Source organism: Thunnus albacares, chromosome 11 (genome assembly GCF_914725855.1).
Source record: "Thunnus albacares chromosome 11, fThuAlb1.1, whole genome shotgun sequence".
In the NCBI taxonomy this organism is placed as follows: domain Eukaryota; kingdom Metazoa; phylum Chordata; class Actinopteri; order Scombriformes; family Scombridae; genus Thunnus; species Thunnus albacares.
The window spans coordinates 23614326-23629970 of NC_058116.1; the positions used below are offsets into that span (position 1 = coordinate 23614326).

The 15645-nt window shown below is 41.0% G+C and overlaps 1 protein-coding gene across 3 annotated transcripts in view; it reads left to right on the forward strand.

The window, feature by feature from the left end:
- The first annotated feature begins 5826 nt into the window (after positions 1–5826).
- Positions 5827–15645, forward strand: part of LOC122992104 (neuropilin-2-like) — a 98951-nt gene continuing 89132 nt past the window's right edge. For all 3 annotated transcript variants that reach the window (XM_044365702.1, XM_044365704.1, XM_044365703.1), the window contains exon 1: positions 5827–6832. In XM_044365702.1, coding sequence (XP_044221637.1) covers positions 6757–6832 — 76 coding nt within the window. In that variant the 5' untranslated portion in view covers positions 5827–6756. The remainder of the gene's footprint in view (positions 6833–15645) is intronic.

Genomic DNA, 15645 nt, shown 5'->3' on the forward strand with positions numbered 1-15645 from the left:
TTATCAGCTCTATGTGTGTAATTGCCTTTCATGTCTATTCAAGTGTGCATCCTCGGATGAGTGTAAATCTCCACAGATCTGTGTGTCCATATCTGTACTCCCCTGTGTGTGTATGTGTGTGTGTGTATGTGTGTATGCATGTGTTAGCATGTCTCAGCTCTGCTCCGGCAGTAAATGAGTATGTCAGTGCAGCCCATGTTAAGTGTTGACATACTAATTTACTGTGGCTTCCCGTAAGACCAGCTCAGTAATATGGCTTATTGATGAGGCCACAGGGAGTGTGTGCGTGTATGTGTGTTGTGTATATTTGCATTAGTGAGTGTTTTCGATGCTTGTGCATCCACACCGGAGATGAAATACCTTCCTCGCTACAGATAAATGTGGTCAGTCCATAGGTGATGTATGCACACATGAATGCAGTATTTACTCTCTGTGTGTGAATGTGTCACAGTGGGACAGATGAGGGGTGAAATGAATGATTTTTCTTTAATTTATACATTTTATTATAGACACAGTATATAATATACTTATTTTATTTTTTCCCCAATAATTAGATGTTTCCAATCAGGAGAGGAGACATGATCTGTGAGCTGGGAGAGATCTTGAACAAGACATTTCATCACGGACACTGGTGAAAACCTGGACAAAATACAGCTACTGCAGAGTCCCTTGAGTCTGAAGGTGCCAATCGGTTGACACTACACACTCACACCAACGTAGAAAAATTCCAATACACCGAACAGAGCTTCCAACTATGCACTCAGACATCTTTTAACTGTCCAACATTCAGACACATGCACAAACATTTACTCATAGGCACATATGCACAGAAGTGAGGAGAGCTTGATGGACCCAGAGCTGCTGGCCCCTCTGAGATCACAACATTCTCCATGTGCCATTAAACCTCAAAGATGGATGGAGGGAGGGAAGCAGTGGCAGAGTGGCAATCAGGAAGATCGGGAGAAATCTCAGCGTGCCGGCAACATTTTGGTCTGATTACTCCGAATGCTCTAACATTACTGCAGCTCATTGCAGCCTGAACTGATAAAGACATGTGTGCACATACAGACACACACACACACATGCACACATGTCTGTTTACGTCAGAAGAAAGTGTGCAGGGAGTAAATGAGCTGCCTCTTTCCAAAGCAGCACAACCTCACCTGATGTCCCAAGAGTAAGTATTCCTCAGCTAAAAGCGGTGAACAAAAACAGAACCCAAGTTTTGCAGAGGGCAGTGAGAGTTGCAAGTCACATTTCAAATAAAGGTTTTCTGTCATTTTCATTTTATCCCTGGCTGGCTGTTGAGCCATTGTTCCATATCAAATTCCAAGAATCCTTAGAAACTGATATGGTTATAAACATGGTGGAGGAGACCAGTAACTTACTGCACAGGCTCCACATACTTCAAATAGCACTGTTTCTATTTGCCAAGATTTGATTTTGAGGTTACTTTATATCTACCCTTGATTTGAAGTATTTTTTTACAGTAACTTTTTTAAGGTTGATTTTTAAGTTAGTGGTTTGTGGTTTTCTTGAATATGCCACAGCCAGCTTGTTTCAGGAGGCACTTTGAGCAAGTTTTTGCTTTTCCCCTTTACGAAATCACTGATAATGCTGATTAAAAAATGACTTTGTATGTGTGGGGGGTCCAAAGTTGGTCTACATTGCTTAACTCCCAGGCTGAAGTTGAATCTCACTTAACCCCTGGAGGACAGAGAGGGGGGCAAGAGAGTGGTCATGTTTGGGGAGATGAAAGAACAGGAAAGGAAAGCAAAGGTGAAGAGAAGAGAAGAGAAGAGAAGAGAAGAGAGTTAGAAGAGTATGAGTGAATAAGGAAGTAAAATTAAGAAAATGGAAGAAGTGGGAAAAGAAAAAAAAGAAAAAAGTGGGGAATAAAAACAGAAATAGAAAGAAATCAACGCATACAAACACACTGACTGAATAGGAGAGTGATAGAGGATGCAGTGTGTTGGCAGGGTGTGGACAGGGCCAGTAGTGCTTGTCGACAGGCCAGCAGACAAGTTCTTCCCCTGACGCAAAACGAGGATCACCTTACCTTCTACTGATTTTTACAGCTCTCTTGAAACACACACACTCACACACATACACACATGAGAATGATTTTATACAAATGCATTTATGTTTTACTATCCACTACTGCTGATTGAACCCTATGGAGTCAAGTAAGGCTTAACTGATGAAATAAAATCCACTTTGTAACACAGCAGGCAACGTGTCAAGAACCTAGCAGTTAGAAATGAGTAAGTGTAGAGGAAAAAGACTGACTGCGCTGTTGAAATGAGCTTTCTTATAACAAAAATGAAAACAGACACTAAATATTGTCATTTAAACAAAACAAAAGATTTGCTTTTTGTGACATTAGCCAACAAGACCACAGAGATCTAGAGATGAGTATCACGTATGAGCGAAATGTCAGCTTGTGACAACTAAACATTAAGGTGCTTTCAGACAGCAAATGTTATATCCACTGCCTCCCTTGTTTGTAAGGTAAATATGATAGCAGCAGGGTTGCTACAAGAAGAGGAAGTGGGAGGCATTAAAACAATGACAGTAGTCAGAAAAATGAATTTCCTTCAGTAATAATGATATTACACACTAAACATTTCAACAAATTCACCCAGTTGATGGTGAATTTGCTCTGTCAAGGACCAACCAAGGACATTTCAAGCTCACCTGACCAGTTGCAGTAGATTAGAAAAAGTTACAGGTAAAAATATGTTTTTAATATCACTCTTGTTGGTAATCAAGATGGAATACAAACAAGTGAGGGTGTAAGTATTTATCGCAAATACATCTATAAGCAATTTTAGCATTTTTGCACACGAGATCAAGTCCCGTGTACCAGGCTGCCATGTTGTTTGTAGCTCCCTCCTTGATCACATGATATCACAATGCCAAGTTTTCAGAGAGGTAGAAACATCAGGACTGTCTGTGCTGCAGCGTCTCTGTCTATTCTAGGGCTGCAACTAATTATTCTTTTTAATATCCATTAATCACTCAATTATTTTCTCGATTAATCAATTAGTTGTTTGATCTATAAAATCTCAGAAAATTGTGAAAAATGTTGATCACCGTTTCCCAAAGTCCAAGATGCAACCTAAAATGTCTTGTTTGGTCCAACCAACAGTCCACAAATGAAATATATTCAGTTTACTATCATAGAAGAATAAAAAAAACTGAACATATTCACATTTAAGAAGCTGGAAGGAGAGAATTTTAATATTTTTTTTAATTACTCAAAACAACTCGATTATCAAAATAGTCGGCAATTTATTTTCTGTTGAATGGCGAATAGATTAACCGGTAATCACTCTAGTCTGTTCCCCTTAAATGGATTATTAGTGATGTCAGTGGTGACTTTCTGGAAAACCCAGTCCACTGCTTGGCAAGCAGAAAAGGTGTGAAGATATTAGCATATCCTAGTTTCACAACATACTGTTGTAAGTTATACAGAAGAATGTGTGAAGGGAAAGTCCAGACAGCTTGGACGTGAATTCAGAATGATTCAGAGCGGTTATTGCTTTCTTTTCATGTTCAGATTGTCCCTGCCAACTTATGGATATTAAGATTTAAGATACATTCATTATGTACTGTAACACCAATTTTTCACTATTTTCATCATTCAAATTCAATTTAGGGGCTGTTTCTCTTCAGATTGAAAAAAAAAAGTAAGAATGTTGAAGCACCACTGCGAAAGCTTAAGTTAAAAAAAAACAGCTACTTTTCATTCCTGAAAAGTTTACAATGTCAAGATTAAAGGGATTGTAACAGCGACAGCAACTATCTGCTGTTCATCATGTCAGGAAGATACAGGGCGGCGTATCTACCTGTTCTCCATTTGTCAGGATAAGAAATTTCCACAAACTTCGGCTCTGACAGCTTATTGGAATGTTACGTTGATATTAGCATGTGATTGCTCTGTGCTCTCATCGCTTGACAGATTCCAGTGGCTTTAGTTTCAGTGGAACGAAACTAAAGGAGGAGAGGAGCAAAAGGGGAGAGAGGGACAGGTTACAGAGGTCATACGACTAGAGGGACCCTAAGGAATGAATAGAGTGACAGTAATTTTTGTCTCTCTCTCTCTCTTACACACACACACCCAGAACTGTCATGGAAAAAGAACTTAATACTTTCAGACCTCCAGTGAAGTTAGCAAATGTCTGACTGACAGTTTGATGGTGTGTATGTGAGCCTGCGTGTGTGTCTATGTGTGACATGTCACTGTCCCATCCTGAGACCGTGATTCACCTGTCTACTGTTAATCGTTGGCCTATTACGGTCAAAGAAGTACAGCTAATCAGGAAATGAGAAAATAGTTGAGTCATCTTTTATCTATTTTGCTCAATGACTGTAATTGGTGAAATAAATAATTATATATCACTATTTAAGATTTCCTCGGAGAGCCTCGTGTCAGAAAAGTTCAAAGACCTATGAATAATTGTCGCATAGAAAAAGAGGAAAGTAGAAAGTAGGAAAAAAAGAAGTTGAAAAGGGGTTTTCTTCCCACGAGATAACTCAATGCACAACGTGATTTTAACTGAGCGACCAATGGTGAATTCAGCTGTGTCATTATGGTCCGTGTGTATGTGTGTGTGTGTGTGCATCTGTGTGTGTGAATGTGTGCATCTCTGTGTGAATGTGTGCAGGGTGTGTCCTGGGAAGCAAGTGCAAGAGCCAGATTTAGTTAGTTTTTCAGACCACAAGGTTTGGTGTTGCTACTGGCCCTAAAACACATCTCCCACTGACATCTTCCCTGTATGATACTACTGTGAGAGAGCGAATGCCAGAAAAGAAAGAAAACGAAACAGCAGCACGCTTTTAAACTGCAAATGTCTATTCACTAAATGTGCAGTACTTCTATCACCATATATATTTTCCCATGATATATCCTCTGGATGTTTGCCATTCAACCCCCTTCCTGTGTGCATGTCCGTGCCTATGAACATGTTTATTCGTATGTGTGTGTGTGTGTGTGTGTGTCAGCATGATACTGCTGTCTGTCCTCCTCCCCTTGTTTAGATTCTGTTCGCCACTGACCCATGTGCCCTTGGTAAACAGCTTTTTGCCCTGGCCTGCAGACAATTGTGTATGCATGTGTGTGTGTGTGTGTGTGTGTGTGTGTGTGTGTGTGTGTGTGTGTTAGTGTGTTTTGCATCCAGGAGCTCAACCATTATTACTAAATACACTGCTCTGCATGACAAGTCAATCTGACTCTTGCATAGAAAACTACATGCTACTCATTTTGATAGAACTCATAATTTATTACTGGAACACTAGTGTCTTCTTGTTAACATCTTACTGAGTTACTCATCAGATTTATTTCCCTTCTGATTACTTTACACATGCAAATTGTATGTGTTTTCCCTGTAATGCTGTAAACCAGCAGAATACTGCAAAGCTCATAAAACTGTGCTGTGGGCCTCCTTTCTCTCCCTCTGTTTTCTGCCTTTCTTCTCCCTCTATTCTCTTTAATAGCAGAGAGAGATGGGGGAAGAAAGGAGAGAGATGGGGAGGGAATAGAAAGAGTAAATGAGGGTGTATCTAGATAGAGAGGCAAGGGAGAAATGTGGTATAAATGAAAGAGAGGGAGATGGTGGGAAATATAGACGGTAGGAGAGGGTGAGGCAAAGAGGGAGAGAGAGAAGGAGAGAGAGATGAAACTGCTCTTTAATCAGTGAGGGGCTATATGGAGGCGGGCCGAGGTGCCTACTGTAATCCGATACACGCGCACGCGTACGGCGTGCACGCACAGCGAGGCAGGGGACTGAGTGAGCAGCCCTGCTCGCTGCCATAAACCCGGCAGAGATCGGAAGGGAAGGAGCGCACTGCCGGAGCTGCCGGGAGAGAGAGAGAGAGAGAGAGAGAGAGAGAGAGAGGGAGGGAGAGGGAGAGAGACAGACAGAGAGAGCGAGAGAGAGAGAGAGAGCGAGAGGGCATAGAAGAGCGAAGTGAAGAAACGCACAGTTTGTAGGAGGAGAGCGCAGAGGCTGCACGTTTATTTTCTCCCGATCAGTTTTACGCACGCACGCCGAAGCTGCCTCTTCCAGAAGATCCACTGTTTTCTTTTGCGCAAGAACAGACTGTTATCGGGACAGTGTATTAAGAGGAAAATCGATGGGAATATATATATATGTGTATATGTATATTCTGTAAATCACTTGTCCTTTTGCTAAGTGAATGCGCCAGAGGGAAAGAGAGACAGGGCAAAAAGATTTGGGGATATTTTATCGAAACGAGGAGACCAGTCCCTTGAGACTTTTTCAGGTTTTGTCAAACTTAATGGTTCTTGGCAGATGTTTCTGTTGGTTGCTGATGGTTTCAATCAGTGATTTCTTATTTGTTTTCTGATTGTGTCTGTCATCGGTGTTGACGGGGTCTATATTCCCACGCGCTCTGTGACTGACAGAGGGACACAGTGCTGCTGTCTGTGCGCACCGAAATGGATTTTGAGGCTTTAAAAATGTGTTTCGAGTAGAAACTGCGCTGATTTCAGATCTCCTTTCACAGATTGCCGCTTTCAGTGTCCCCGAGAGAAGCAGTGGCACACACGGACATAACTCATACTGCAACCCGGCGTTTGTAGTGGATTTTTGGACACTACTCGTGTTGCGCTTGAAAGAAACTGTGGCAAAGAAGAGGGGAAAGGGGACTTTGGACTGCAGCTTTGTCTAAGATAAACATAATAAAAAGGAGGAGAGGAGCTGATTTTTCTCCACACCCAAGGGAAAAAAGATGGATTTATTCATGTGGCTTTGTGGATGTTTACTGGCTTTTCTTTTGCCTTCATCAGTCAAAGCAGAGGAAGGAGGTAAGTTTGACACATTTGCTGCCCGCTAAAATCCCAGTATCACACGTAGGTGTTAAAATGGAATTGAGAAAACTTTTTCACACTCATAACGAAAACAGAGTCTATAAAATTATATGGGGCATATCGTTAAAAAAAAACGCGTAAAAAATGTAAAACATTTTATCGAAACCTAAACCATTACGCATTTTGTGGCTACAGGAGCTACTCCAGCCTCATTCCCCTTTTCAAATAAATCATTAATTAATACTGTACTGAGTGGCATTGATTATATCAGTTTCAGCACAATTGGGAGGGAGATACCTGCTACAGGATGTCCTGTCTTCTTTTAACTTTGCAGCAGCGTCGACCCATTTCACTCTTGTCAGCGTTTACACCAGACAGGTAAACACTCAGTACACACTCAGTAAGGCTAGACAACCTGTAATGAGTGGTCAACGTGAAAGTAAACGGCCACAAAAATGAACACAAATCAGTTCTGTTTTTTTTTTCATTTAACAAAAGTCTAAATTCGTTCCCTATTTGCGTAAAGGTTCGTGTTTGGCGTCTGTGATTTTGTGGCGATTTTCAAAATCACCTGTTTATGGACGCGGGGAACTCAAACTAGGCGATGTTACAGATAAAGTAAGACTACCAACAACAACATTTTCATCACCCCAGTCCACTGCTGGTTTCACTCCGTCCTATAATGACTGGAGGATGTTGGCTTGGTATCAATATAGATTTTTGTCGTCTTGGAGAACATTTTAACCACATGCTGTAGATTTCTATCTGCAGCTTCATCAACCACTGATCTCATGAGGGCTGTTCAGTAATGAAAAATCACTATAATGTTCCCACAATATTCCTATCGGGACTAATATCCGTATCAGCTGCGCAATAGTATTAATTGCGACCTTAACGCACTTGTTTTATCCCATAATGTGTCATTATAATATAGTCTTGCTTGGAATACGTTTTTTTAACTTAAAGGCTGGCAGCTACATGCCTTTTATAGCTTTGACTGCATAGGTCTGCCCTTCTAAATGTTACAGCGGTTTGTGCGGAGAGGTGGCGGCGAATCTGACCGGGCTACTGTCTCCGTCTACCGGAGGCCAGCACCGACGCTGCAGACGCACGGGGGTCCGATTTCGTTCCGCTTACAACGACCGAGGGTGCGGAGATCTGTCACCAGTCCCCCCCAGTCCGTGTGCTGTGCGTGATGGTGTTTGCAACTGCATTTACACTCATCAACGGTTTACCTCAAATGTTGTACGCACTGGCTCTGGAGTGAGAAACAGTACAAGCCGTGCGCTTTACACTCTGATGGCAAGGTCTAATGCGTTTAACGCAGGTCTTCGTGCGCGTATCTAAACAAACCACTTTTACGCACTCTTTAAGTGTATTTGAATAAAACAAGCCTACCTGTGGCGATTCAGAGTAAATGCATCAATACTTAAATTCTCTTTTATGTGGCTACGGGTTGTGTTTATGAGTTAATTGAAATGTCAGCCAATGAAAACGGAGAACCGTGACTTGTTGTTTTATAAACCAAACTTTTAGAAAAGATAAAAAGACCGTTTACATCATATTTTATTGTGGTGCTCCACTCCCTTTTATGATTTTAGAAGCAAAAAAGTTCAAAATAGACTGATTTCTTTTTTTTCTTTTTTTAATTTTTTTACCACAAACAGTCAGACACATTCACCGTCTTTAATGGTTTCTGCAAAAGTGACTATGAACTTGGCTGTTTTTTTTTTTTTTTAAATATCACCTCACTGTTCAGACTGCTTTGAAATACGTTATTTGAAATGAGGCAAAAAAAGAGGGAATTTAAGAGGTAGCTGTGGAGAAGTTGGCTGAATTGATTAAGGGCTTATTCAGGAGGCTAGCCGGGGCTTTTGCAGATCTCATGACTTGGATTGAGTGGCCTGTCTGCCAAATGTTGTTTTGGAGAAACAGTGTACAGAGAACACAGTGGAGGCATTCTTTACATCACATTGCACCTCTGATGTGAGAAGATATGTGCCATGAAACAAAGTGCTGTATGTGGAGCTTTGCTTGTTGACTAACATTTCAAACTAATTCTAGGCCACTGTGAACTCCCTGGTTGGAGTGATTTCACTCCAGAGACCTTTTTATGCCAAGATTTACGTGATTTAAATTAAACCGTTAAAAATGACTTCTTTACATTCAGTGTGAAAGCAGGAAGTTTTGAGCAAGATTCTTATAACACAGCAAAAACTCACAGGGAAGTTGTGCAGCTCAGGGTGGATGGGCACCGCCTTTGACTTTACTGGGTTTCTGTTCTGTCTACTGTGGTAGTCATCATTTTTTTTAAACAATGACCAAATCTTTCCCGAACATAACCAAGAAGTTCTTTTTTTTGCATGACCACAATCAGTTTCCTAAAAATACAAAACATGTCACCACTATAACCGACCAACAGCTAATTTTGTTCTGATGATATGAGGACTTGTTGATAATCTGTTATTTTCCTGATAACAGGGCATCCTTTGACAATATATCAACCTTAATTTTTCTGGGAACTCCCTCAAACTCCACTGGAAATCTTTCTGCTGGTACATCGAGAACCACTGGATCACACGCACTCACACTGTGTGAGGGGGACGTTCCCTCAGCAGTAAACTTTTACAGATGCTTCTGCTCTGTTGTCTCCAGAGATATGAGCAAGGAGAGCATAGTGTGACAAAGAAGTGTATATACAGTATATAGAGAGAGACAGGAGGGAGGGAGGGATGGAAGTACAGGGGGGAGGAAGTAAGAGAGACAGAAACAGGCAGGGGGAAGCTGCGAAAAAGAAGTGAACGAAGCGGAAGAATGATTTTTTAGCCTTGCTGTTTTATCCTGTTTCTTCATTCCGTTTGATCACAGCTGTGCCTGGAAGGGAGATAAACGGACATAATTGGCCACTCAAGACTAGCTGTCTGCCTCTATAGTGTCTCTGCTGAAATATGCTTGATGATGAAACTGGCTCACTATGATACAGAGTGTGAGGAGTATGCTAGCAGTGGGGGGGCAGGGGGGACTTGCCCACAGGTATGCACTAACTGTTTTTTTGGTGGCTCAATGTGATTTTATGAGGGGGAAACATTTTTTTCTGCACCTTTTGGGAAAAAGTCAACAATCTTGCCCGCATATAACTAAATAAATGAGTCAGGTGTAGTTTGGGTCACTAATTCTGCAAATTATGCATTTTGGACATGCAGGTTTTTATGTGACTGTATAAATAAAAGGGCAGCAGTATGGTTCAACCCAGTTACAGCCAAAGTGTGTAATAAGCGTGAAAAGTGTACACGTGTATGAAGGTGCAGTACCAGCAGGGGGCAACACTGTGGCTAATGTCTGGTTCAGTTTAGTCACAAAAACCACTTGGTTAGCATAAGGGAAAGATCATGGTTTGGGTTTAAATGATCACTTAAAACCTGGTGTGGTTTAAGGTTATTACTTCCTCAAAGTTAGGCAACCTTTGTTGTCAGGCAAAGTAACGTAAGTTACGTTTTTTAAAAAACTGTCCCGACACTCACCATCCATCATGCCTCTGTCAATTTGCGGTCTTGGCGGCTCAGTCGATGTTAGGTATCTTTTGCTGCACAGAGGATTGTGGGTATTGGAACCCACCTGTACACTTTCACACTTAGGTGAGGCAAAACCTGATACTGACATGGTATCCCCTAGTGGATCGGTGAGTGTATTACATGCTTTGGCTGAGCTTTTCATGCTTTTAGAAGTTGAATAGAAAATGTTAGGTCATTGTATTGCTGAACCAAAAGATGTTTTGCTCTATAACTTAATGCAGACCTTATATGAGTGTGACTGGGCTCCCTAATGCATTTGTTATTTACCAGCCTCGAGCTTTACTGTAGCCCCATGCCTAACATAACCAGGTGTTGTGTTGCCCTGTGGGGCCCCCTTGTAATACTTAAATGTTACATTGGTCTGGGTCGAAATGCTTTGTAAGCTTCAACTGGCCATCTATAAAACAAACCAACCATGTCATTCATTCACACAATGGGGTTATACCCTGTTTTTGCTCTCTACAAAATTAATTGATTCACTGCCACTGACACAGTCATTCTATGTAATTACTTTGCTTTAGAGAAGATCAGTTATTAGCCTGAAATATTACAGATATTATATTCTATAAATATGAATTAAACTGTATTTGTTCCCTTCTTTGTAATTTTGTGTTTCTGTGGATAATTACTCAGTGCATATGAAGACTGACAAGAATACTTCCAAAAGGCTAGAAATACACCAGCGTATTATGGTGAGACAAATAACAGAGTAAAAAAAAAAAAAAAAAGTGATTGAATGAATAATGCTCAATATTAGCAGCAAAATATATTGCTGCTGGCTATAAAAAGAAGGGGCAATTAGCTCATCTATCTATGTTTGTCTATGCAATTCCCATAATTTTCTTGTAATTTTCCATGATTGTTTTCTCCCCCTATGTTAGTCATCCTTTATTACCACCACACTGTCAGATATGGTAAATGATTCACTGATACTGAGGGAAGGAAATGATAATGTAAAATCTATTTGCTGCTATTTGATGGCTTGCGAAGTTTCATGTTAGCAAAGCATACCGAAAAAAAATGAAGCAATAAAAAAGAGAGAGATGAGGAAAGAGTGAGCAGAGATGGAGAGCAAGAGAAAGAAACGGAGAGAGCAAGGGATCCTGAGAGTCCAAAAAAAAAAAAAAAAGAGAGTGAGAGAAAGGGAGCAAGAGGGAATGAGCAAGCATGAGAGTGGCATTAGTGGAATAAGAGGAAAGCAGCAGAGTGTGAAGCAGTAGTTGAGTGGAGCCACCTGCAGTAAACCAACCCAGATTTATTCCTCTCCTCTCTGTGGAGCACAGGAGGTAAAGCATATTATTCATATATATATTCTGGTTATAATGTAGGCAAAAGACTTAGTTTTTCTGTATTTGATTGAATTAATTTATATGTAGAGTATTTCGGACCATTTTTTTAGTTTCCACTGGTTAAATAAAGTGTTTTTCACCCATTTTAATGTGGCTGAAGGCCTTCGTAGTGACATCATTGGACAGTTTTTTCTTCACAAAGAGGCCATGAAGTACAACTCAGACGAAAACATTTCAATCAGCTCTTTTAAGGTGATGGTTAGGTTTAAATGATTGATTGTATGTGACGATCTAACATCTGATGCTAATCTGTAGCAGGTGTCACCGTGGTGGAGACTCTCTTCAAAACTGATTTCATTTTCAGGTAGCAGGTGTTTTCCACCAGGTTTTTAAGTTAAAGGGTTATCCTTATTCTTCAAGTGATTCAAACTGCTGGTGTTTTTTTCATTTTTTTTTCTTTTTGAGGCACATCTAAGTCGTAATAAATCCCAATAAATTACATATGGATTAGCCGTACAAAGAAAATTTGGACATAAATCTTTCAATCACTGGAGTGACAGTGACTTAACAACAGAGGTCCTGGTCCACTGACATCAACAGCCGAGTCTGCAGTGAGCGAATAAGCATTAAGCCAATTAACCTTCAGCACATTATTTTCTCTCTTTGTCTCTCTCTCCCTCTCTTTCGTCAGTAAAAGGGAAAGGACAATTACTGGGTCCAGCAGGATGTTCTAATTACAGTTATCATGTCATTAGTAAACTGTTAGTATTCTAGTGTCTTCACTGGCTATTGGTAATGACTGGAGTAATTAGAGAGGATGGGGAGATGTGTGTGTGTATGTGTGTGTGTGTGTGTGCTTTCTTGTTTTTTGTATACTTGTGAAGAACAAATGTCCTCAGAGGGATGGGGAGATCATGGAAATGCTTCAAATGAGGACATTTGCCTCTCCTCGCTTCTTTTAGTAAAGCTTTACACACACACAAAGAAAAATGTGTGTGTGTGCGTTTGTGTACGAGCTAAGCCTTCTGTGTCCTCAGTAGTCCCTCCAGAGCAGTGCCGTGCAAGGCCAGAGGTTGTTTTCCTTTTTCTCTCTCCCTTCACGCTGAATCATCTTGTTGTTTTCCACTTTTCATGGCACTTCACCTCTTCTTTAATTGCACACCCTGTCTCTTTCTCCACACCTCCCTCTGTCAGTGTTTTCCCTCGCTCCGATTAAGAAACCTCCCTCACCTTCTTTTTGCCCCTCTCTGCTACGGTGGGAAATCTCTTTACTGTTTCATCCACTCACTGTCTTTTCTCTCTAACTCTGTCAATCTTATGTTTTCTCATCTTTGTTCTCTCTGCCTGGAAAATAATGAACCTTAACGGTTGGGAATCCATTCATATGGCTTGTTAGAGAGACTCCATTGATACACATCTTGACAAATAGGTTGATAAATAGCATCAAGTAGGCTGTTTTTACTCTTTTTTTTTTACCATCACTTAAAGGGATACACATATCATTTTAATAATCAACTCTTTAGTAATTTAGGATGATTGCGTCATAAATTATCCAGAGAAGACTAATGAAAAGCCTGTTGTTTTAACAGTTCGATTTAAGACCCAAATGTACACACAGACCAGGAGACTCAGGAATGGTTAAGGGCAGTTTATTGTAGCTTGAGTCGAAGATGGATGTGATGGCTTAGCTGAGTGTTCTTTGGTTTTGGACGTGGTAAAGGGGCTGGGAATCGCAGAGCGGAGCAGGCAGCGGTACAGGGCAAAAGCAGGACTGAAGCAGGAAGAGGGGCTCAAGGCAGGGCAGAGTAAACAGGGGATTCACAATCCAAACTGGCAAACAGCGGATGAGGACAAGGCTGACGTGGCAGGTGTACAGGGAGCTGGTGTGGTGAACTGCATTGGTGACTGAACCAGCTGGCAGAGTCTGGAGAGATGAACTGGGGACTTTTTACTGCTGTGGTTTGTAGAGTTGATTAGCAGATCAGCTGCAGGAGCTCAGGTTGAATGGGAGAGGGAAACCAGTAGGCTATGCCCAGTATACGCCCACACACAAACGCAGAGAGAGAGACAGACTGGGGACAGACATGAAACACAAGGAAGTGAAAACCATGGGAAAATCCTGGGAAAGAGGATGTATAACTGACCTCCTAACACCTGTATGCAGATTTCTTTTGTATGCAGTTGTTAAACAGTTTGTCATATTGTTTTCTCATTGAGCATATCTTTTTTTAACTATGTGAACAACCTTGTTGCCATAACTTAATATGGTCCAAATTACTTTTTGGGTGGATTTCAGGATCCTACCAGTAAGTTATTAAATCTTTATTTAGACAGAGTAGATTGGCTGAGCACACTGCGTAGTAACAGTAAGTAGAGTTGTCCTGGCTTTCTCATCTGTATTATCCTATATAGGTTTGAGTGTAGTTCTTGACCTTATGTTCAGTTATATGATTAAATGTAAACTTGCATAGGAATGCACCATGCAAACACAATGTCAGCTAAAGTTAAAGGAACCAGATAAAATCATGGGGCCCTTTTGCTCTACAGAACATCAAATCCAGACACTGATGCAATGGGCCTTCAAAAGGCTTTATTATTTTAGCTGTTATTGTACATAAATGCTGCGTAATGTACGCACATTTCTATTTATCCTGATTAGCCCAAACCATTGGACACGCAGCAACTTGTGTACCTTGGCTGTTTAAAGTGGACTTTGGCTGGGCTCCATTGGAGCGTGATTTGTCCCAAACAAATTAATTTAACCTCAAACTCTTTTCTCAAGTCATTCTTGAACATTATATCTACCTCTCTGCCTTACAATGTGGTTTTTTCCGCTAGTCTTCCTCTTCCTCATATTGTTCTCCTTCAGTCTGTCTTTCAATTTGTCTTTGCTACTCTGTCTTGCTTTTGCTCTTAAATCTTTCTCTCTATCTATCTTCCTTTGTCCACGGTCCTTTCTCTCTCTCTTCTCTCTGAAGCCCCACAGATCAGGTGATGTCTTTGCTCTTGAGTTGAGAAGCTTGTTCTTATGTCAGTTTTTTTTCTCTCTATCACACACTCATCCTTCTTTGTTCATAACTCCTTGTCTCTCTTCTCTCCATTTTCCCATCACTCTTTTTTCATCTCAGATACTTTGTAGTCCTCCGCTATCTCCCCCCCCCCCCCCCCACTCTCTCTCTCTCTCTCTCTTAAACACACACACACACGCACACGCACACACTCTGCTCTCTCTGTAGTTTTCCACTGTGGCTTAATGCAGGGCACCTGGAGAAAAGCACAACCCCACCTGTTTGTGTGTATATGTGTATATGTGTGTGTGGGTGTGTGTTTGTGTGTGTGTGTGTGTGTGTGTGTGTGTGCGTGTGTGTCTGTGTAAGTTGTATTTTCTGTCCAGTGAGCTTTTCTGAGCTGCTGACTTTCTCCTTTCAGATGATGAGAGACAGATGTTCTGGCATCGCTCTCTCTCTCTTTCTTTCGTCCTGCTCTGCCTCCTTCTCCCTTTCTTTCTCTCTCCTCTCTTTCTCTTTCTGTCCATTCCTGAGGTTTCCCAGGTTTCGTTGACTAAAAGCTCTTTGGGTTTGATCCAAAGAAGACATTTCAGCCTGTTATTTGCTCATATTCCCAGAGTCACACAAAAGCTTTTTACAACAAACGTATCTGTATTTCTACTGTTTAAGGTAACAATGCCTGAAGCATTTTGTGAGCGCTTTGTGAGGCTGGAACTGAGCCAGTTTACTGAAATACAGTGTAAATAATAAAAAAAAAAATGCATACAAATCAATGGGAAAAGTTGTATTTTTTCCCCCCTCAGGCTCTGATGCAGATTTTATTGATTGTTAAATTCAGGGACCTGTTTCCAACAAGGTCACAGTAATGAGAATACTAGAGTCGCTGCACTGCTTTGAGTATTTGGGCCAGTGATGGTGGATAATAAGTTGATCTGCCAAAT